Source organism: Triturus cristatus, chromosome 11, assembly GCF_964204655.1.
Source record: "Triturus cristatus chromosome 11, aTriCri1.1, whole genome shotgun sequence".
Classification (NCBI taxonomy): Eukaryota; Metazoa; Chordata; class Amphibia; order Caudata; family Salamandridae; genus Triturus; species Triturus cristatus.
In genome coordinates, this window is record NC_140594.1 from 269,371,242 (window position 1) to 269,393,557 (window position 22,316).

At 50.4% G+C, this 22,316-nt stretch overlaps 1 protein-coding gene across 5 annotated transcripts in view; it reads right to left on the reverse strand.

Moving 5' to 3' along the window:
• The window catches only part of MORC2 (MORC family CW-type zinc finger 2), a 403,660-nt gene that overhangs the window by 30,784 nt on the left and 350,560 nt on the right, over positions 1–22,316 (reverse strand). For all 5 annotated transcript variants that reach the window (XM_085634756.1, XM_085634754.1, XM_085634755.1 and 2 more), the window contains one exon: positions 1–116. This exon is cut by the window's left edge and continues 73 nt beyond it. In XM_085634756.1, the coding sequence (XP_085490882.1) occupies positions 1–116 (116 nt within the window). The remainder of the gene's footprint in view (positions 117–22,316) is intronic.

Sequence of the window (22,316 nt, forward strand, 5' to 3'; positions counted from 1 at the left end):
TTTTTCTCTGCAGTATGTTGGCTTTCTTCTGATGCTTTGGCACGGGTATCTGCTCGCACCTGATATGAATTGCACAAGTTTTGCAAGCCAACTTCATATTGTTTAAAATAATCCTTCTGTGAGAAAAGGAAAGAGAATAAATAGGATATCAGAGGCATTCAGAAAGACTGATAAACAATGTTAAGCACTTGGAGAAAGGACTCGGAGCAAATACTGTAAACTGACATCTGGTATATGGGAGTTTGAGGCAGGTCTCACAGAATCTATGATGCAGAGGGGTTTGGTGCTGATTTAGCAGATACATACTTCTCTCAAAAGCAGTATAAGAACAAGCTGACTGCAAACAAGCAAGGCATCAGGCGGCAACAGCAAATTATTCCAAGGAAAGTGCCCCTTTTTGACATGGTCACCCCCACTTTTTGCCTGGTATCTGATGAGATTTTGACAGAAGTTTACTGATTTCCTCCTAACCAGACTCCCAGTGCTGGATCTCCTTCCCTAAACTGTACAATTGTCCCCCAAATTGGTAACATATTTAGCACCCCCTGTAAGTCCCTAGTAAGTGGTGCCCATGGAACCCAGGGCAAGGAGGCTAAAGTGGGTCCCCCAAGGGATGCAGCATGGACTGTGGTACCCTAAGCCATGGCAGGCTGCGTGTCTTGGTGCAGATAAAAGTGAAACCTCGACATGGCACACATTCCTGTGTGCCATGCCTGCAGACACTGCATGCAATATAGGTAAGCCACCACAACAGCAGGCCTTACAGCCCTAAGGCAGGCTGTACCATACTACATCTGAGGACATATCTGCATCAGCAAATATGCCCCTGTGATGGCTAAGTCCATTCTTAGATATTACAAGTGAACAGGAAAACCATTTTAAGTACATGTGCTGGATACATGTGCTGGACACTGGTAAACACGAGTTCCCCAGCTACATGATGGCTTCACTGAAATCTGTGGTGTATTGTATGAAACAACTTGTATCCCTAAATCCACGCTGATTCCAGTGGTGGATTTATTAATACATGCGAGCAGAGGGCACCCTAGAGGTGCCCCCTGAAATCCTACCGTCCTCTAGCGTGCTGGATGACTGGTGTCGACCAACCTGCCACCACAGACAGGCTTCTGACCCCCTGTAGGTGAGAGCCTATGCTCTCTGAGGGCAGGAACAATGCCTACTCTGACCAGAGGTGTCCCTTCCTCCAATCAGCATATCAAGCCAGGAGGATTCAAAGGCCTCTGACGCTTTTGATATGTGACCACGGCCTCCCCAGACAGGTAAAATGGTAACCTCCTGCCCTGGACCCACTTGGCACCAGGACAGGTGGGAAATTAGATATGTAGTGAAGCATGGTACATTATCAGGCCAGTCAAACCTCTAAGGTGAGCTGCCTGATGTGCCCCCCTTTAGAAAAATTCCGCTGTGGGGTGTGGCCTAGGAGGGAATGGAGTAGGACGTGCTTCGCCTGCTCTCTGACTCCCCAAGGCCCATCGAAGTGCCATTGATTGCACTGAGGCAATTGAGGGGCCATCCTGCGGCCCCTGAAGAGGTGCCGCTCTCCCGCTTTTGCTGTGGGGTGGTTTGTTTGCTCTACTGTCTGGGCCCTGGCCGAAATACAGAAGATGCCTGCTGCTGCCGAGATGGCCCTCGGCCCCATCTTGCCCTGAGGCTGCCTCATCAATCTCCCTTGCCATGTCCACAGTGGGATGGCATAGCAGGCTCTCCACGATCCGAGCCTGGTGGTGGGCTTGCCCCCACAGCGTATGTGGAGAAGAGCGCTTTGCTGCTGATCTACGCGGCACCCACCGGAAGCATTAGAAGTGCGTGGGTGCCCAACTCCTGGTGGGCCCAGGAGCTCATCAGCTTTCATGTTGCCTGGGGGTAACCTCCGCTGCCCGAACACAGAGTACCCTGTTTGGAGGAGCTGCAGGGCTGGAGTAGCCCGACCCACCTGCTGCCCCTGGCCTGTGAAGTGGCCCATCTGCACTTTTGCCCCTGCGCGAGGACCCTGAGGTGAGGTGCAGTGGTGTGGGCTCCGGGGGACGCCTATCGAAGGGGTCCCGACCTTTTTGGCCTGGAGGCTGCCCAAGCTGCAGTTGGAGAAGGGAACGAGGACCTGCTGACTCCCCTGAGTGTCGCTGGTTCCATGACCGCTGACGGTGAGGGGAACCCTGCGCTGCGGCTGCATGCGAGGACTCTGGGAGAAGAGTGTTCTGCCTTCGGGCCCGCGGACTCTCCGGTGTGCCTCTGGCCTTTGGTCTGCGGCCCGCCTACCATAGCCCTACTCTTTTGTGCATTTGGTGTCACACCGAAGGGAATATACTGGCTGAGAGTGAGCTGAACAGTGGACACTGATCTCTGCCGGGGCCCGCGACCGACGCCACACCTCACACGCTGCGCACAAATGATGGAGGCAGCCTCCCTAGACACAATGGCAGTTTTCTGAATGGGCCGTGCCTGGACCTTAAGAGGTGACCCAGCTGATTCTACACAAGGACATAGCATATTCAAAGCCTGAACATTACATGGGACTCTTGTTACACTGTTTGAGGTGTAAGCTTTCCCAACTCCACCGTTGTGGCAGAGCTACAGTGGGGGCCTCCTTGGAAGCCAGGGGCTGAAGCCGACCAGGGCCCTTGCAGGACTCAGCTGGCCTCCCCTGCAGGAGTCGTAAGGGTGAGGCTTGCACACAACATCAGACTCTGTGCATCATGTGGGATGGGGCTCTCTCGCTCTTAACCCAGAGGCTCAGTGATTGTGGAGACCGCTTTGGGGACAGATAACAGTCTGGTCCTCTCATGTTTGCCTGCAGAACCTCGTGCATTGCTGAGCACCTCCCATCTCATGGACGCTGAATGTTCCAGACTAAGGACCATTCACTTGTTCATTAGTGGAGGGGTGGTGGGGTGCAGGGCCCGTGGGCTTGTGGCGGATTCAGCATGGGGTACCCATCACCTTTCAGCCCTGCGTTCTACACGCCGAGGGTTCACCGCCCCTGGTGCCCAGTTGTAGCCTTGGGCACACAGTTGCTTCACCACCCCCCAAAGCCCCTACCAGACTACACAGGTAAATACGGTTCAAACAGCCAGAGACTGAAGTGGAGAGATGTGAGCTTCATAGCCCCACTTGCCTCGTACTGGACCAGACGCTTTGCACCATTATGCCACGTACTAAAACTGCAAAGGATAATCCAGTGATGTTTTGGTGGAGAAAGGCTTCATTGCGAACTCTGAAGCCACCGTCGCCCCCACTGACACCAGCAGCAAAAGCTGCATCGTCAGCCCCTATTACTCAGGTCTATATTGTGAGAAAGTGCCATCTTTCTTGCATGGTATGCCCCCACTTTTTGCTGAATTGCTGAATGTACTTTGACTGAGTGTGCCCTGGACTCCTGCCAATCAGGTGCCCAGGGCCTATGTTCCTTCCCTAGATCAAACCAAACCCAAATTGGCAAACCTTGGCCACATGTCAGCCCCTGGTAAATGGTACCCTAAGTACCCAGGGCTTTGTGACCCAGGAAGGCCTCTAAGAGCTGCAGCACTCCTTGTGCCACTCTTAGAGGCCCTGTACCCTTACACACACACACACACTGCCTTTGCAGGCGGAGTGTTTGGCTGCAAGACAAAAACAAAGTCGACACGGCACACATCCCTGTGTGCCATGCCCATCACATACACTGCCATGGCATACATCAGTCACCCCTCTAGCTGGGTGCCTTATGCCAATGGTGTGGGCACAGGGGCAAGAGCCCTGTGCCCCTACAGTGCCCAGGTCCATTCCTGAGCCCTGTAAGTGCAGTGCTGCCATTTAAAGAGTACATGGTGCTGGGAGCTCGTCAAACACGAGCTCCACAGCACCATAATGGCAACACTAAAGACTGGGAAGTTTGGTATCAAACTTCTCAGCACATTAAACCCACACTGATGCCAGTGTGGGATTTAATGTACCCAGCACCCCAGAGGCCATCTTAGAGGTGCCCCCTCGAACCTAACCTATAAATCCACATCTGCTCTGAGGCTGCCTAGTCTGCCACCCAGCAGACATGTTGCTGGACCCCTGGGTAGGAGAGCCCCTGCTCTCCTGGTCCTGCAACAATGCATATCCTGGGCGAGGTGCTAAATCTCCTCCCCAGGATGGGCAGGGGGAAGCTTCAAAGCATGCCGCCTCTGTGAGCTTCCCCAGGCCCCTGCAACCCCCCACTCTGGCGGGAAGCTTTGGCCGGAAACCCAAATAAGGACAGGGGATGTGCCAGCCTGCCAACCCCACCCCTCAGGTGGGGGAGGCGAGGTGAAGCACATCTCCGAGCTCTCGCCATCTTGAAGATGGGGAGCCCTACCCTATCAGGACTAGGCTACTGCCCCCCTCCCACAGGAGAGAGGCAGGATAGGGGGTGTACCCACCCCAGGACGGGGACCCATTGGTTCCTGCCCTTCACCTACGTGTAACGCCCCTAAATCTAGTATTTAGGGGCACCCTGAACCTTCCTTCCGCAGATTCCAGACTACGAAGAGCAAGAAGAAAGAAGACCTGCCCTGCAGCTGCTGAAAAGAGGAAGACACCAACTGCTTTGGCCCCAGCCCTACCGGCCTGTCGACCCTCAAACTCCTGCTCCAGCCCGGCATCTCTTGTGGCTAGCAACCTCACGAACCCCGGAGGACCTGACTACCATTTGGCTCTAAGCCCCTGGGTCTCCCATGAGTAGAGGCTCTACTCGAAACCTATCTCTAACCCCTGGCAGCAGCCCGGAACCGCGAACCCAGCACACTCTGCACCAGCCGAGCCTGGCTAGTGCCGGAGTGAACAAAGACCCTGAGGACGACCTCACGGCGACTGTGACCCTGAGTCCGGCACCCAAGGACCTCCCTCGACACTCCTGAAGAAGCCTGCAGCCTCAGAACCAGGTGCCCCCCCCCCAACCGCGATCAACAGAGGGTAATATTTCCCGACACCTAAAGGCACCCCTGCACGCGGCGCCCCACGGCCCCCCTGTGCCCAATCCCGGGGTACCTACCTATCCTCCAACTACCCAACTTACCTCTCGAAGTGGTGGTGGCACCTGAAGAGTCCTCGTCCCCGAGCTTGCAGTCTTTTTCCTAACCGGAGATTTCCCATTGAAATCCATTGAGCGCCCGAAGGCTCAAAAGCACTCTGCACCCAGCCGCCCGAGTGGCCCTGGCAGTGAAAACTTTACTCCTACCTACTTCCCCACTTGCCCTGAGTAAGTGACCTGGAGCCCAGCTCCCACAGCTGCGTGGCTTGCCAGTCAGCAGTCACCCAACAAGGCCCCCCTATCCCTCATAGGATAACATTGGGCCTAACTATCTCTGCACCCGACTGCCCTAGAGCCGCTGAGGGTGAACCAACTATACCTACCTGACCCTGGGAGACCCCCGAGTCTGTGCCCAGAACCTCAACTCTGCCAGTCGAGTACTTACCCTTAAACCGCAAACTCTATTTTCCTCATAGGGTAACATTGACTGGCTTTTTCCTGAAATTTCTTTTAAGTGTGAACTTTTCAAATCTTCAAATATTCACCAAAAATCAGCCGAGTGACAAAAACGAATTTACTCACCTGCTCTTAGGTGAGCTCCCAGTGCTGGATCTTGGTGCCCAGCACTGACTCTGAAACATCTCTACAACTATACTTACCCTTAACTCAATTTTCTTCCATAGGAAACCATTGACTGTTTTTCTGTGAAATTTCTTCTAAGTGTCGAGTTCTGCAATCTTTAAATATTCTTCAAAAATCGTATAATATCTGAAAACGTAATTACTTACCTGTTTTGGATAAAGGTCCCAGTACTGAGTCTAGGCACCCAGTACTGGATTACAAAAGTAACGAGAACATACTGTACCTGTAACCTGCATTTTCTTCCATAGGGAATCATTGACTGTTTTCTCTGAAATATTTTCTAAGTGTCAACTTTTAAAATAGCAAAATATTAGTTAAAAATCATTACAGTACTTAAGTCGACTTTCATCACTTGATTCTGAGAACTGACCCAGGACTGAATCTAGGATCCAGTCCTGGAATTCCAAAAGTATTCTAAAAAGTAATCTGTTGTAAATAACTTGAAATTTACCATTGAGCTCAATGTATTGTTGTGTTTAAAAATAGAGTTGCCTACTGCAACCACTTGTAACTGTTTACTAAAGTCTATTGCATATTGCAAAAGTATTTATATGAAACATCTACTGTTGAGAAAGTATATTTTAACTCCAAGTTTTCGTTCTAAAATAAAACAAGCATATATTTTTTATATATAAACCATTGGCCTAGAGTTCAGTTATTGAGTGTGTGAAACCATTTGCTGACTGAGTGTGTACAATAAATGCTTTACACTGTCCTCTGGTACTGCCTTACTGCTCGACCAAGCTACCACTTTAGAGATTAAGGTTATACCTAACTTTAACCTCTGTCAAACCCTGGGGGACTGTGGACTCTGTACACCCTGTACCTATTAAGGAACAGTATATACAGAGCCACTTTCTCACATATATGGACCGCTTCTTGCAAAAAATCCGTACTGACATGAGCTCACTCAAAAACGAGTTCAAATCCTGCCTCCGTGACATCTAGAGAGATGTCTCTGAAATTGGTGAGCGAGTTGATGATCTTGAGCGGACAGTTGATGTTAGATCGGAGAGTCAGGAAATGCTGTGGTGGCGAGTAACAGCCCAGGAGGAGCAAAACATCGACTTACAAACCAAAGAGGAAGATTTAGAAAATAGAAGCTACCGCAACAATATTCGCAACCAGGGGTGACTAGGGGCACGGAGGGAAGTGATATGGCCTTCACGGCGGAACTTCTGCCGGCAATCTGTGGAGACGACGACCCTTTCCGCCTGTTCTTCACATGGCCCACCAGGTGACCCCCGTCAATGGATGCACAGATGTAGTCCCTGACATTCTGACTAGAGTACATTTCGTCACGGAGAAAGAAGCGATATTACTAGCATCTAGGGACAAAACTCAACTCACCTTTGGAGGACATGTTGTACAACTTTACCAGGATCTCTCCCCCTTCACATTGAGAAAGCTGCATGATTTCATGCCTGTCACTGACAAGCTACGTGCCCTGGGGATACGCTATCAATGGTTGCTAATGGAGGCAAAGACAAGTTACTTACCTTCGGTAACGCACTAATTGGTAGATACTCCATCTAGCTGCAGATTCCTTACCTTTGAATTACCCAGGAGTCACTCTGGATATGGAATCTTTTGTTGAAATCAGGGGAAGAATGGGTGGGGCTGTAAAGAATCTGCAGCTAGAGTCTCTACCAGATAATGCTTTACCAACTCGTTCATCTGATAGAGACTTCTGTAAGAAACTGGCTCTATATATACTGCACCAAAGTGAGGTATGGTGTGTATAGGGTCCAAGGGTCTCCAGAAGTTTGGCAGAGGTTAAAGTTAGTTAGAACCTTACTCTCTAAAGTGGTAGCTTGGTCGAGCAGTAAGGCAGTATCAGAGGACAGTGTTAAGCATTTGATGTACACACTCAGTCAGCAAATTAATTCACACACTCAAGAACTGAACTCTAGGCCAATTGTTTTGTATAAAAAAATATACTGTTGTTTTATTTCTAGAACCAAGCCTGGTACAGGTAAGCATATAAATACTTTGCAGTAGTAAATTACTTGTATGAACACAGGGCAAAATTGCAGCATAACTTGTACTGGTTTTGGTACAGTTTTAAGTAAGCAGTTTGCAACACATTGCAGGTATAGTACATTCAAATGAATGGGCTTTTTAAGTAAAATGCAGTTAATTTCTTTTCAGATTACTTTTACTAACACAGGGTTGGATCCTAGATTCAGCACAGGGACATTTCCTGAAAACAGGTGAGTAAATGCGTTTTAGTTAGAGGTACGATTTTTAAAGAATATTATTGCATTTCAAAAGTTGACACGGAGAAACTTTTTCCACATAGAATCACCAATGTTATCCTATGAGAGGAAATTCACTTAGCAGGTAAGTTACTTTTGCGTTACTTTTGTAATCCAGTGCTGGACTCCTAGATTCAGCACTGGGACATCAACTTAAAACAGGTAAGTAATTACGTTTTTGTAGTTTGTACGATTTTTAAAGAATATTCTTGTAATTCAAAAGTTTACAAACTTTTTCACATAGAATCACCAATGTTATCATATGGGAGGAAATTCAATTCACAGGTAAGATACTTTTTAGTTACTTTTCTGACTCAGTGCTGGACACCTGGGTTCAGCACTGGGACCTTTCCTACAAACAGTTGAGAAAATTCGGTTAGGTTATTTGTGCGATTTTTAAGGAATATTCTTAGTTTTCAAAAGTCGACACTTAGAAACTTTCTGGGAGAAAAAGTGTCAATGTTATCCTATGAGGAAAAGTGAGTTATCGGTCTCGAGGTAAGTAATCGGTCTTTTGAGTTACGGTTCTGGGGTTAGAATCAGGGGTCTCCAAGGGTCAGTGATGCACTGTGGTTGCACCCTCAGCGGCACTCGGGTAGCCGGATGCAGAGTGTTGAGGCCCAATGTTATCCTAGGGGGCTCCGGTTGGTGGCGGCTGGCAAGCAGGCCACAGGGTTGTGGGAGCAAAGCTCCTGGGGTTAAGCTCAGAGCAAGTTGGGGACCAAGTTAGCACAAAAGGGGCACCCTCAGCGGCGCTAGGGCAGCCGGGTGCAGGGTGCTGTTTTGAGGTCGGGTGCCCTGGTGATTTCAATGGGGATTCTCTGGGACAAAGAAACACTGTAGGCTCGGGGACGAGGATCTTCCAGGAGTGACCACCACTTCGAAGGGTAAGTTGGGATGTAGAGGGATGGCTAGGCAGCGCTGTGTTGGGCACACAAGGCCGTGGGACGTCGGGTGCAGGGGTGCCTTTGGACGTCGGATTTTCTTACCCGCTCTGGTCGTGATGGGGGGGGGTCCTCTGGATTGAGGCTGCAGGCGTCGTCTGGAGGCTTGAGGCAGGTCAGGGTTCGCCGGATCTCGAATCAGGATCACCGGGGTGACCTCCTCGTGGTGATTGTTCACTCAAACAGGGGCTGGGCTCGGCGGGTGCAGAGTGTGCTGGATTCGGGGTTTCTGGCTGGCACCAGAAGCTGCAGTTTAAACACGTCCCGTCTTCACGGGAGAAACAGCTTGGAAAGTGAATGCAGGCAGGTCCTCCGGGGTTTTTGAGGTTGCTGGCTGCTGAACACGCCTGGGTTTGGCAGGAGCAGGTTCGAGGGGAGACAGGCCTGTAGGGCTAGGGCGCAGTCGGTGGGCGTCGTCCTCTTATTAGCTCTGCACGGCTTCTCGTCCTTCTTTTCTTGTGGTTGCTGGATCTGAGGAAGGAAGGTTCAGGGTGCCCCTAAATCCTACATTTAGGGGTGTTACAGGTAGGTAGAGGGCAAGGACCAATGGGTCCCTTCCCTGGGGTGGGTACACCCCCTATTCTGCTACTCTCCAGTGGGAGGAGGGCAGGAGCCTGTCCCTGGTTGGCTGGGTCCCCCCATCCTCAAGATGGCGGAGACTCAAGGTTGTGCTTCACCTCGCCTCCCCCACCTTAGGGGTGGAGTTGGCAGAGGTGGGCACACCTCTCTTCCTCACTTGTTTTTCCTGCCGGTTCTCCCACCCAAAGTGGGGGGTAGGACCAGTTGCTGAAAGCAGCAAATGGTCTGGAGAGGTTCACAAAGGCGGCATGCCTTTGAAGCTTCTCCTTCGTGAACCCTGCCCATCCTGGGGGAGGAGGCTTGGCACCTCGTCCCAGGATGTGCATTGTTTCAGGCCCCCCAGAGCAGCAGACTCTCGACCCAGGGGTCCAGAAACATGTCTGGTGGTGGCAGCCTGCACAGCCACTCCGTCAGGTCACTGGTAGTTGGTCGTTTTTCAGGGGGCATCTCTAAGATGCCCTCTGTGGTGCATTTTACATTCAATCCCACACTGGCATCAGTGTGGGTTTAATGTGCTGAGAAGTTTGATATCAAACTTCCCAGTCTTCAGTGTAGCTATTATGGTGCTGTGGAGTTCGTAATGACAACCTCCCACAACCATATACTCTTAATGGCAGCACTGCACTTACAGGGCCCAGGAATGGACCTGGGCCCTGTAGGGGTACAGGGCTCATGCACCTGTACACTCACCACTGGCATGGGGCACCCAGCTAGAGGGGTGACTGATGTATGCCAAGGCAGTGGTTTGTGGGCATGGCACACAGGGATGTGTGCCATGACGACTCTTTGTTTTGTTCTGCACCCAGACGCTCAGCCTGCAAAGGCCGTGTGTGTGTGTCAGGGTACAGGGCCTCTAAGAATGGCACAATAAGTGCTGTTGTCCTTAGGGGCCTTCTCTGGTCACAGTGCCCTGGGTACCTATGGTACCATTAACCAGGGACCTACCTGTGGCTAGAGTTTCCAATTGGGTTTTGTTTAGGGGAAAGAACACAGGCCCTAGGGTCCTGATCGGCAGGGCCCCAGAGCACATCAAGTCAAAGAGCATCAGTAGTCTGGCAACAAAAAAAAACAAGCATTGGCATAGCCAATAGCTCTCGCCTATGGGACCTTATAAGTGTTTAGTTATCCAGCACAATATCCTTGGTGCAACAACATCAACTGTTGCATGGCTAAACACTTATAAGGTCTCAAAGGTGAGACCTATTGGCTATGCCAATGCTTGTTAATGACTAGTGTCAGACCCAGAGGGACCGGACCCACTTAAAGCCCAGGATAGACCAAGTTGAGCCACTAGTCCGCCATCTATGTCTACTCTGCCAGTGACATCCTCATACACAGTTGACTGATGACCACAGAGCTGCACATTGGCGTTCGCTATAGATCATTATTCGTTTCCTTATTCCAGTTTAGCTATAATCCGAGTAACTAGCGCGTGGAAGGAGATCCATCGAGTTGTAGGCACTGTACCTTCATATCGGAAAAGAATATCACTACGTATTTGAAATGCAAGCTTTTCACTTCCATTGTTTGATCCGGAGCAATCATTTACAATGGTTTACCACAGGTCCACGCCTCATACACTATTTAAAACGACACGCCGAAATGGTCTCATTACAGAAAAGACTGCAGTCAGTCAGTCAGGCATGTACCGAGGAGAAACAATGCCTTAATGTTTCAAACAGCGAACAAATAACAGACATCAGGGCAAATGAATAATTTATAGCAGCTGCTGAAGATGCATTTGGAAACATCAGGTCGGCTGCGTGTGACAAGGAGGCAGCTCGCGCTGTTGCGCACGCACCTGCGGTTGCCAGGGGCAGGCATCCGTAACTCCTCAAAGGGCAATCTTCACAGGAGGCATTAGCAGGTTTCCCACATTAGCAAGTAAAATGAAACCCAATCGATATGACGGAGGCCACCAGGCAATTACAATTATAAATGGTGGCACTGGAGCAGGAGGGGGCCGCGCGATGACCTTTCTATTGAAGCGGCCAATGGTGGCTTGAAATAATGAGGGCTCTAATGACCAGCGAATGCCCGGAGGGTTATCACTTCCCAATAACACCATTACTCGCATTGGAACAGAAAGCGCAATGTATTTGTATGATCTTCTGCATTTCACAACAAAAAATTTTTTTGTAAAGTACAATGGCGTGTGGTCCGTGATCTGAATTACACGCACCCATGTATTCAGTACAGCCCATAACCTGGTGCATGCATCTTTCTTCACTTCCATTTTGAATGCGTGTGACCTTTAATGACGTGCAATGATGGCAGACCGTTCAGAGGGGTGAAAGGTTCTAGGTGAATCAGTAAAATTCATGGATAGCAGGCCCTTCAGAGGTATGAAAGGTCCTAGAGGAAGTACTATTGATTAATTACTTGATGATAGGGAATTCAGAGGGGTGAAAGGTCTACGTGAGGTAGTACTGAAAGGCGTTGATAGCAGATCCTTCAGACAACTGAAAGTTTCTAGATGAAAGGTTGTAGATGAAAAAGGTAAAGAAAACAAGCACAAGCGAGCGCGGCAGCAGGGGGAGGGGGAAGAGAGGAGGGGGCCTGTGCGATTCCCTCACGGGAGCGAGTGGCTAGCACCGCGATTATTGATAACAGATGGCGCCAGCTGCTCGCTCCCGCAAGTGAATCGCCAGACGTGCACGCGTTGCTATTGAAGGCAATGGAACGGTTGCACGTTTTTGGCTGAAAAGCTGAAGCGATTGCTAAAGGTCTTTTGCCTATTCAGCGCATGCGCGCTGCGTAGGCGAGACCTAAAAAAAAGGGGGGGGGGGTTACTGCAACAGAAACCCACTTTCTCACAACTTCTAGCTGCAGATTCCTTACCTTTGAAATCTAGACACCCAAGCCTTACCATCCCGGCGGTGGGTAGAGGACCAATACCTTACACATTAGGAAGTCCTACAGGACCAAACGGGCAAAATGCCCGTCCCAGCGGACCTGACTGTCCAGGCAGTAGTGCTTGGAAAACATGTGCAAAGATGCCCACGTTGCTGCCTGGCAGATGTCCAGGACTGGGACACCCCAAGGCAAGGCCGCAGTCGCAGCCTTACCCCTAGTGAAATGGGCCCTTAAACCCTCAGGGAGATGCTTCTTGGCCAGAGCATAGCAGATCTTAATGCAAAGAACGACCCAGCGAGAGATGGTCTTTTTCTGCACTGCTCGCTCCTTCTTAGCTCCAACGTACTCCACAAAGAGTTGGCCGTCCACCGGGCACTCTTTAGTGCGGCCAAGGTAGAACGACAATGCTCTTTTTGGGTCCAGACGGTGGAGACGCTCCTCTTCCTTAGAGGGATGCGAGGGAGCAAAGAAGGTGGGCAGTATGATGGATTGACCCAGATGGAATGGGGTCACAACCTTTGGCAAACGTGAAGCACGGGTGCGAAGCACCACTTTGCCTGGAAAAGACATCATATAGAGAGGTGTATAAGATAGCGCCTGCAACTCACTCACCCTCCGGGCAGATGTTATCACAACTAGAAAGGCTGTCTTGATGGTAAGCAGCCAGCAGGGACAGTTGTGTAAAGACTTGAAGGGAGCACACATAAGGTAAGTGAGGACCAAATTAAAGTCCCACTGTGGCATAACAATGGGCGTGGGTGGAAACAAATGAACCTGCCCTTTCAGAAACCTTTTTAAAATCAGAGACCTAAAGAGAGAAGGTTGGTCTGGCAACCGCAAAAAAGCGGATAGAGTAGAAAGATGACCCTTGAGAGTTCCCAAAGCAGAGCCCTATTGGGCAAGGGTCAGAATGAATAGAAGAACAGTGGAAAGAGAAGCAGAAAGAGGGTCTATTGAACTTTCTGTACAGTATTGAATATGCTACTTACCAATATGCATCTGTTCTTGGCATGTAGGATTGCTGACATTCATATCTGTGCATAGATCGCCGCCTAGTGTTGGGTCCGAATGATTGCACATTGGTGTCCTGGAAGAGTCTTCGAAGTATCACGAGATAGGTGACTCCTCCCCTGGACCACAGTGCGCATGGGCATCCTCTCCATCCTTAGATTGTTTTTTTCCGCCATTGGGTTCGGATGTGCTTATCTTAGCTCAAGTTAGGAAAATTCAGTTTAAGAAGTTATCGTCGGTACTGTTCCCGTTCGGTATCGACTAGCTTCTTTAGTGCTTTAGCACCTTCTTCCAGCTTTTCGGATCCGTTTGGTCCGAACATCGAACTTCGATCGACGATGGAATCGAGGACTCCATTCAAAAGGTGTCCTTTATGCCACGCGAAATACCCACACATCGACGTCCACCCGGTATGCAACAAATGTCTCGCCGGATCACGATGAGTCGAAATGTATGGCCTGCGCCCAGTTCCGATCGAAGAAGACTCTCCGGAATCGACGGGCAGCGAGATTGCAGGCGCAGCAATCGGCGCCTGCCCCGGCCAACATCTTCAGCACCGAGGACGAGGATGTTGAGAGCATGGAAGAAGTAAACTCCAGCCCCGCTTCCGAACACGACTCCCGATCGGAAGACGACGACGAGGTGATCTTTCAGAGAGAAGAAGTCGCCGAAGAGGTAGGAGACTACGATGAGGCCTTTGGGGCCGAGGAAGATAGCTCCAGCGAGGAGCTAGGCCAACCCGTCGATACGGAGGCCGAAAACATACGTCGTCATGAGGCTCAGGTCGAGGGATCGCCTTCGGGCCTTACCCAAGATCAATCTCACGGATCTTCGGCCCCGCCTTCAGGCCCGGCCTCGAACATTTCGCAAGAGCCATTATTATCGAAGACGACTGGATTCCCTTCAGCGAAACCGAAACCATCCATCGCACCAGTTCCATCGAAACCGAAAGTGAAACTGGTTGTGATCGGCTCGAAGCCCTCCACTCCTTTGACGCCGGCAAAGGTCATCGGCTCAGACCGCGCAAAAAGGGATTTCGGTGCCGAGCTCACCGCAGCGGATACGGGTGCCGAGCCAAAGAAGAAGGCCCTCGGTCCCCACAAGGCGCCTCGGCCTCTGGCACCGAAGACATCGGCCCCAACCACCAAAGTCAAGGTGGCCACCCCGTCTGCGTCGACTTCGAAGACGGCGGCGCCTGCAAAGTCATCGACTCCAACGAGCGCCGATACCTCCCTTCGGATCGATGACCCCATGACTGCAAAGAAGTCGGGTGCCGCTTCGACGCCTACCTCCAAGGTGCCGACCGGTTCCAAAGAGCCATCTGCGTTCACCGTGCAACAGGTCTCGGCATCGTTGCAACGCATCAGAGAACGGGCAGCCCTCCACTCTACGTCGGGTCCCGACACGCACAAGGCTTCGAAAGCACCCTCGGCGCCGACCAACATCACGTTTGGGTTGCCGACGCCCACGGCGCCGAAACTGTTCGAGATTCGGACACGTGTCCACCAGACACAGTCCCCATCCACTGGGCAAACAGATTTCGAGCCTTCACAGCCGCAATTTATTGACGCTAACACTGGTAGGTTGATGCTCCGCAAGCGGAAAATCACGCCAGAGAGGGGATTGGACTCCTACAAAATTCCTCTCAAACACAAATTGCCGAAAGGGTCAGAGCCAGTCCTTCATGAACACTTTCAACCCTTCCATCAGGATCCACCGTCCTTTTCTCTTACGCCTTCAGAGGCAGACGCAGTAGAGGACTATGTAGGGGATGATACCACCTACCCTGGGGATATCGATCCTGATGATCACCTGCAAGACCCGGATCAGGCATGGGATGACCCCACAGACCAGGGTACCACACCAGATACCCATGACACGCAGCTTTATAACAAAGACATCTCCCACAGAGGACACTGCTGCCTTTAATGCCCTCGTAGAACGGGCTGCTGCCAATCATGGAGTAGAACTCCATTCTGACACTGTCGAAGAAGACTTCTTGGTGGACACTTTCGCCTCTTCCGAAAGAACTGTCAAAACTCTGCCCATGTTAAAAGGAGTTCTCAAACCTGCAAAAGACATTTTTAAAGAAACAACCAGGGCACGGGTGCTAAACCCCAGGATTGAAAAAAAATACAAGCCTGCACCCGGAGATCCTATGTACATTAGGGGTCAGTTACCTTTGGACTCCATGGTGGTTGCTAATGCTCGCAAAAGAACCCACTCACAAACAACAGGTGATGCTCCTCCCCCAGACAAGGAGTCCAAAGAGCTGGAGACATCAGGCAAACGGATTGCAGCGCAAGCAGCAAACATCTGGCGCATTGCCAACACACAGGCACTCCTGGCCCGTTATGATAGGTCCCACTACGACACACTAGAGTCACTACTCCCAACATTTGCCAGATGAATATAAAGAGGCAGCGGAGCTCCTCATCAGAGAGGGACAACTCCTTACCAATGCATCCATCAAGTGCGCACTGGATGCAGCCGACACAGCGGCGAGGGCAATCAACACAAGCGTCATGTTGAGAAGGCACGCATGGTTGAGAATCTAAGGCTTCAAGCCGGAGATTCAGAACAATATCTTAAATCAACCGGTCAACCCAGACTATTTATTTGGCCCTGAAGTTGACACTACCCTCGAAAAAATTAAAAAAGACACTGACACTGCGAAATCAATGGGGGCTCTGCAGACGCAGCAGTTTCGTAGTGGCTCCTTTCGTCGCCCCGGGAATAGAGGAGCAGCTAGAGGTCAGGGGTCACAGCAGCAGTACACTAAAGGAGGCACACAAAGTACCTATGATAAAACCAACAGAGGTGGATATTGTGGCTCCAGCACCAAGGGCAGAGGACGTGGTTACGGCAACACCAGGTCCTCCCCCAAAAACAAACAGTGACGCCCTCTCCCTGCCCCCCGACCATATAACACCTGTCGGGGGAGACTCCAACGGTTCCTGTCAGCGTGGAAAACCATCACCACAGACAGGTGGGTCAGGAACATTATCCAGCACGGTTACTGTCTCGAATTAACGTCCACTCCGCCCAACATACCGCCAAAGCACCATCCTATGTCCGTAGAGCACTTGGCATTATTGCAGCAGGAAGTGCTAAGTATGCTGCAAAAAGGTGCAATAGAGGTCGTGCCCGTCAACCAGCAGGGGACAGGGGTGGACGGGTCGCTCAGACCTATACTAGACCCGAGACCCCTCAACCAATACATTCTCTCAGAGCATTTTCATATGCTCACCCTACAGGAGGTTCTCCCGCTACTCAGTCAGGGAGACTTCCTAGCCACACTGGACCTAAAAGATGCGTATTTCCACATACCCATACACCCATCACACAGGAAATATCTCAGGTTCACTATTCAGGGACATCACTATCAATTCAAAGTTCTCCCCTTCGGAGTAACAACAGCACCCAGGGTCTTTACCAAGTGCCTAGCAACAGTGGCTGCACATCTACGGAGACAACACATTCACGTCTTCCCTTACCTGGACGACTGGCTTGTTCAGGCAAAGTCAGCCCAGCAATGTGCCAGCCACATGTCCCTTACCATTCACCTTCTTCACAGTCTGGGATTCTCACTAAATTACCCAAAATCACATCTCCAACCCGCACACGTACGACAGTACCTGGGCGCGACCATAAACACTCTGGCAGCCACAGCCCAGCCAAATTTAGTGAGGATCAACAGCATGCAACTGCTGATCTCAAAGTTCAAACCTCAACACTCCCTTCCTGCGCGAGTGTTCATGCAGTTGATAGGCATGATGGCCTCCTGCATTTTCATAGTCCCGCACGCGAGACTACATATGCGCCCGCTTCAGGAGTGCTTGGCACGTCAATGGAATCAGGCTCACGGGCAATTAAAAGACCTAGTGTTGGTGAGCGGTCGGGCATACAACTCTCTGCATTGGTGGAATCCACAAAACCTTTGCAAGGGCCGACCGTTCCAAGAGCCTGTTCCACAAATAATACTGACAGCGGACGCCTCTCTCCAGGGTTGGGGAGCTCATGTACTCACTTACACAGTGCAGGGACTATGGACAATGCAGCAGAAGAAGATGCACAGCAACGTTCTGGAACTGATGGCAATCTTCCTAGCCTTGAAGGCATTCAAAGTACACTTGTGCAACAAAGTTGTGTTGATCCGAACGGACATGACTGCCATGTACTACATACAGAAGCAGGGAGGAACACACTCTCCACAGTTGTCTCATCTGGCTCAGAGCATGTGGAAGTGGGCCATTCAGAGGAACATATTCCTCATGGCGGAACACCTCCCCGGCAAGGACAACCAGATGGCGGATCTGCTCAGCAGACACAGCCACCAGATGCACGAGTGGGAGCTACATCCGTCAGTTCTCCAACCGTACTTCCAACAGTGGGGTCATCCAGAGATAGACCTATTCGCCACAAACGAAAACGCAAAATGCCGAAGCTTTGCCGCCAGGTTCCCACATCCACAGTCACAGGACAATGCGATATGGATGAACTGGTCCGGCAGATTTGCGTACGCTTTTCCCCCAGCGCCATTAATACCGCTGGTGGCACGCAAACTGCGACAACACTCACTGACGCTCATCCTAGTTGCTCCCACATGGGCGCACCAACCATGGTACACCACCTTTCTAGAACTTTCCGTGGTGCCGCATCAAAGGCTGCGGATCAAACCCGCACTTTTAATGCAGAACCATGGCGAAATTCAGCACCCAGATCCGCAACAGCTGAACCTGGCAATCTGGCTCCTGAAGTCTTAGAGTTTGGCTACCTAAACCTGCCACCTGACTGTATGGAGATCATCAAGGAGGCCAGGAGACCCACTACCAGAGCTTGCTATGCGGCTAAATTGAAGAGGTTTGTCATTTACTGCAACAACAATGACATTAACCCACTCGACGCATCCATTCAAAACATCATCTGTTACCTCCTACACCTATACCGATGCAATCTGGCATACAACTCAATACGTATCCATTTAACCGCGATAGCAGCCTATCTCCAAAACAGGCAGCACCTGTCTTTATTCAGAGTGCCTGCCATCAGAGCCTTCTTGGAGGGACTCAAACGAGTAATCCCCCCAAGACACCCACCGGCACCGGTGTGGAACCTCAATTTGGTCCTCACCAGATTAATGGGTCCACCCTTTGAACCTCTCCATTCATGTGAGATTCAATTCCTCACCTGGAAAGTAGCTTTCCTAGTAGCAATCACTTCGTTAAGAAGAGTTAGTGAACTCCAGGCACTAACCATTCAAGAGCCATTCATACAGGTTGACGCAAACAGGGTTGTACTACGTACCAACACCAAATTCATGCCCAAAGTGATATCGCAGTTCCACATGAATCAAACTATTGAACTGCCTGTTTTCTTTCAAAATCCACAGAATGTCGCAGAGAGAATGCTCCATACACTAGATGTAAAGAGGGCCCTCATGTACTATATAGACAGAACTAAGGACTTTAGGAAAACAAAACAACTTTTCGTAGCCTTTTCTCCACAACACAAGGGCAACGCCATTTCCAAAGCAGGTATAGCCAGGAGGATCGTTAATTGTATTCAAATTTGCTATCAAAAAGCTAAACGCACATTAACGATTCCCCCACGAGCCCACTCAACACGAAAGTTAGGGGCGTCCATGGCTTTCCTAGGAAACATTCCTTTACAGGAAATATGTAGAGCAGCCACATGGTCCACTATACATACATTTACCAAACACTACTGTGTAGATGTACACTCAAAACAGCAGGCAGCTGTAGGACAGGCTGTTCTCAAAACTCTTTTTCAGACTGCTGCAGCTGGCACGGGTAGCCGCCGCTAATGGAGGTACTGCTATGTATTCTATGCACAGATATGAATTCAGCAGCCCACATGCCTCGAACTGAATATGCTACTTACCAGTATGCATCTGTTCTTGGCATGTAGGGCTGCTGACATTCATATCGCCCACCCTCCTCCCCGGCGCCTGTAGCGGCTGCAGCACTCAGAATTACTGTATGGCATGGTCATCACTTACTGTATCTACTCCATCACTGCCACAATGGCGAAAAACTGTGGAAGGCCGCCTGGCCGCCCAGATAAAGTTACATACTTCAGAGGGAGGTCAAAAGCCATCAACTGCCGCCGCTCAATCTCCACGCATTGAGGTGTAGAATTGACAGGTTCGGGTGGAGGACCTTCCCCTGTTGCTGCGATAGAAGATCCTCCGGAAGGGGCAGCCTGATCGGAGGATCAATGCTCATTTCCAGAAGCTCTGGATACCAGACTCTCCTCGCCCAGTCAGGAGCCACAAGATTGACTTGGGCTCAGTCGCTCCTGATCTTCTTCAGAACCCTGTGCAGTTGTGGTATAGGCGGAAAGGGGTACAGCAGGCCTGAGCTCCACTCGCAACGAAAGGAATCACTGAGCGATATCCGCCTTAGAAACTCCAGCTCGCAGTTTTGCTGACACTGCACTTTCTCTTCGGAAGCGAACAGATCTAACCAATGTTCTCCCCACTGTCGAAAGAAACCTTGCGCCACCTCCGACTGGAGACGTCATTTGTGATCCGCTAGGCATCAACGGCTGAGTTTGTCCACCCTGGTGTTCAGAGAACCTGCCATGTGTTGAACCACGAGGGTTATGCCCTGCTGTTCCAGCCATGTCCATAGACGCAGGGCCTCTCGACAAAGGGTCCACGGCCCCACCCCGCCTTGCTTGTTGCAGTACCACATGGCAGTGGTGTTGTTCGTGAACACCTGCAATAACTTCCACTTGACAGAGGAAAGAAATGCCTTCACTACCAACCGAATCGCTGGAATCTCCACCAAACTGATGTGGAGCCACGACTCCACCGGAGACCAGTGCCCCCTGATCCCCACATCTCCCAAATGGCTGCCCCATCCCAGAAATGATGCATCTGTCACAACTGTGAACTCTGGTTGGTGAAGGGAGAGGGGTCTGCCATTGACCGTATTGCAGTTCTTTAAATACCACTGTAGATCTCTTGCAGTTCCTTCCGAGATTTGGACCACATCAGGGAGATTTCCTCAATGCTGTGCCCACTGGAACTTCAGGTCCCACTGCAGAGCCTGCATACACCACCTGGCATGCTTTACCAACAGGAGGCCATGAGGCCCAACAGCCTCAGAGTAATTCTCACCGAAATAAGGATAGAGGCTGAAACATTGGAATCATAACCTGAATATACTGGACTCGTTGCTTGGGAGGATAGGCCCGAAACTGCACTGTGTCCGAAACAGCTCCGATAAAAGGGAGCGTCTGCGAAGGAGTCGGGTGTGCATTTGGCACGTTTATAGAGAACCCCAGTGAATGCAGGAGGTCCACTGTAGTCTGAAGCTGGGAGACGACAGCCGGAGGCGAGGATACCTTCAACAGCCAGTCGTCGAGCTAGGGGAAGACTGACAGCCCTAATCAGCGCAAATGAGCTATGACCACCGCCATCACCTTTATGAACACCGGAGGGGCACTGGTAAGGCCAAAGGGGAGTAGGGTAAACGGAAAGTGCTCGCGGCCTACCATGAACTGAAGGCAACGCCTGTGGCCAGGCAGGATGGGGGATGTGAAAATGTACATCTTGCATGTCCAACGCTACCATCCAGTGTTCTTGGTCTAGAGCAGAAAAGACCTGAGCTAGAGTGTGCATCTTGAACTTCTCTGAGGATTATTCGTCCCTATATCCTTTTTGAAAAGCTAGTGCGGGCCTATGATGGTTCAAGAGGATTAATAACTAACACATATCATGTGCTGCAACTCTCTATGCTAGTACGCAATCACACATATCAATCCACATGGTATAACACCACCCAGGAAGAAATAACACCTAAACAGGAGAAACTGTGGCAGGAGATACCCAAAACCTACCGAAGTCTTCGAGAGACCGCTTGTAAATTGATGTTCCAATGGTACTATACACCAGCCCATCGTTCCACCATCTATTCTGATTTTTCCCCTCTCTGCTGGCATTGTAGGGAGGTGGTGGGGGACTTTTGCCATATTTGTGGTCCTGTAGAGAGATTGCCACATACTGGAAGGAGATACTGGGCCATATTAAAGACATCGTAGCTTATCCGTCTCCCTTCTCCTATCCTACGACTGTCCTAGGCATTTGACCCCCAAAACTCTAGCCGCAATGACCCATGCAGACTGGACGCTCATCGGCTACTTGCTTTTAGCAGAACGTAAGTCATAGCAATCATGTGGAAGGAGGTAGCGCCACCCTCCACTGCACAATTGTTAACCCGCGTGTGACATGTTCTAGCAATGGAACAGATATCCCATAATCTAGCTAACACAGAGACCACATTCCAACATCTGTGTAAGCCCCTGATCCACTAGCTTATGCATATAGAGTTCACCTGCTTTAACCCCACGAAACTCCGCACACTTCAGCTTTTTGAATGATGCTGCCTTTAATACCTCCCTTAATGTAGTGAAACCTGTTAGGTCAAATGAAACCATACACTCTTTCCTGCTAAAAGAGGTTACAGCCCCTACCCAGACCTGCCCTTTGTCAGACTAAGACCTGTACTTGTTATGTTTGTTATTGTTCCCTAGGTTTCTATACAACAGTTTGTCTTTGAATCCGTGTACCACGCCTTGACCGGTCGTCAGGGAATAAGATTCATATGTCTTAGCCACAGTTATGTTATTGTATAACTTTGATTGTGGATGATTACTCCGCCACTTTGATGTCCTGCAGGTCTGCCCCTTGTCCCTAAGTGTCATTACTGACATTGTCATGCACATGTTTTGTCATTTTGATGACCAAAAAACCCCCCAAATCTGCAGTCTTGGTGATGGCAGAATTAGGAACTCTGGGACTGGGTTATGCCTACTTTGAACAGGACGTGGTCATATAGGGGGTGTATTGGCCCCAAGGGTAAGTAGCCCATTGGCTACTGCCCTTCACTCCCCTTAACACCCCATAATCTAGTATTTAGGGGAGCCCTGGTACCAGGAAAGCAGATTCTGACGAACTAAGTCGAAGAAGTAGGACACTGAAGAGGAAGAACTGAGCAGCAGCAA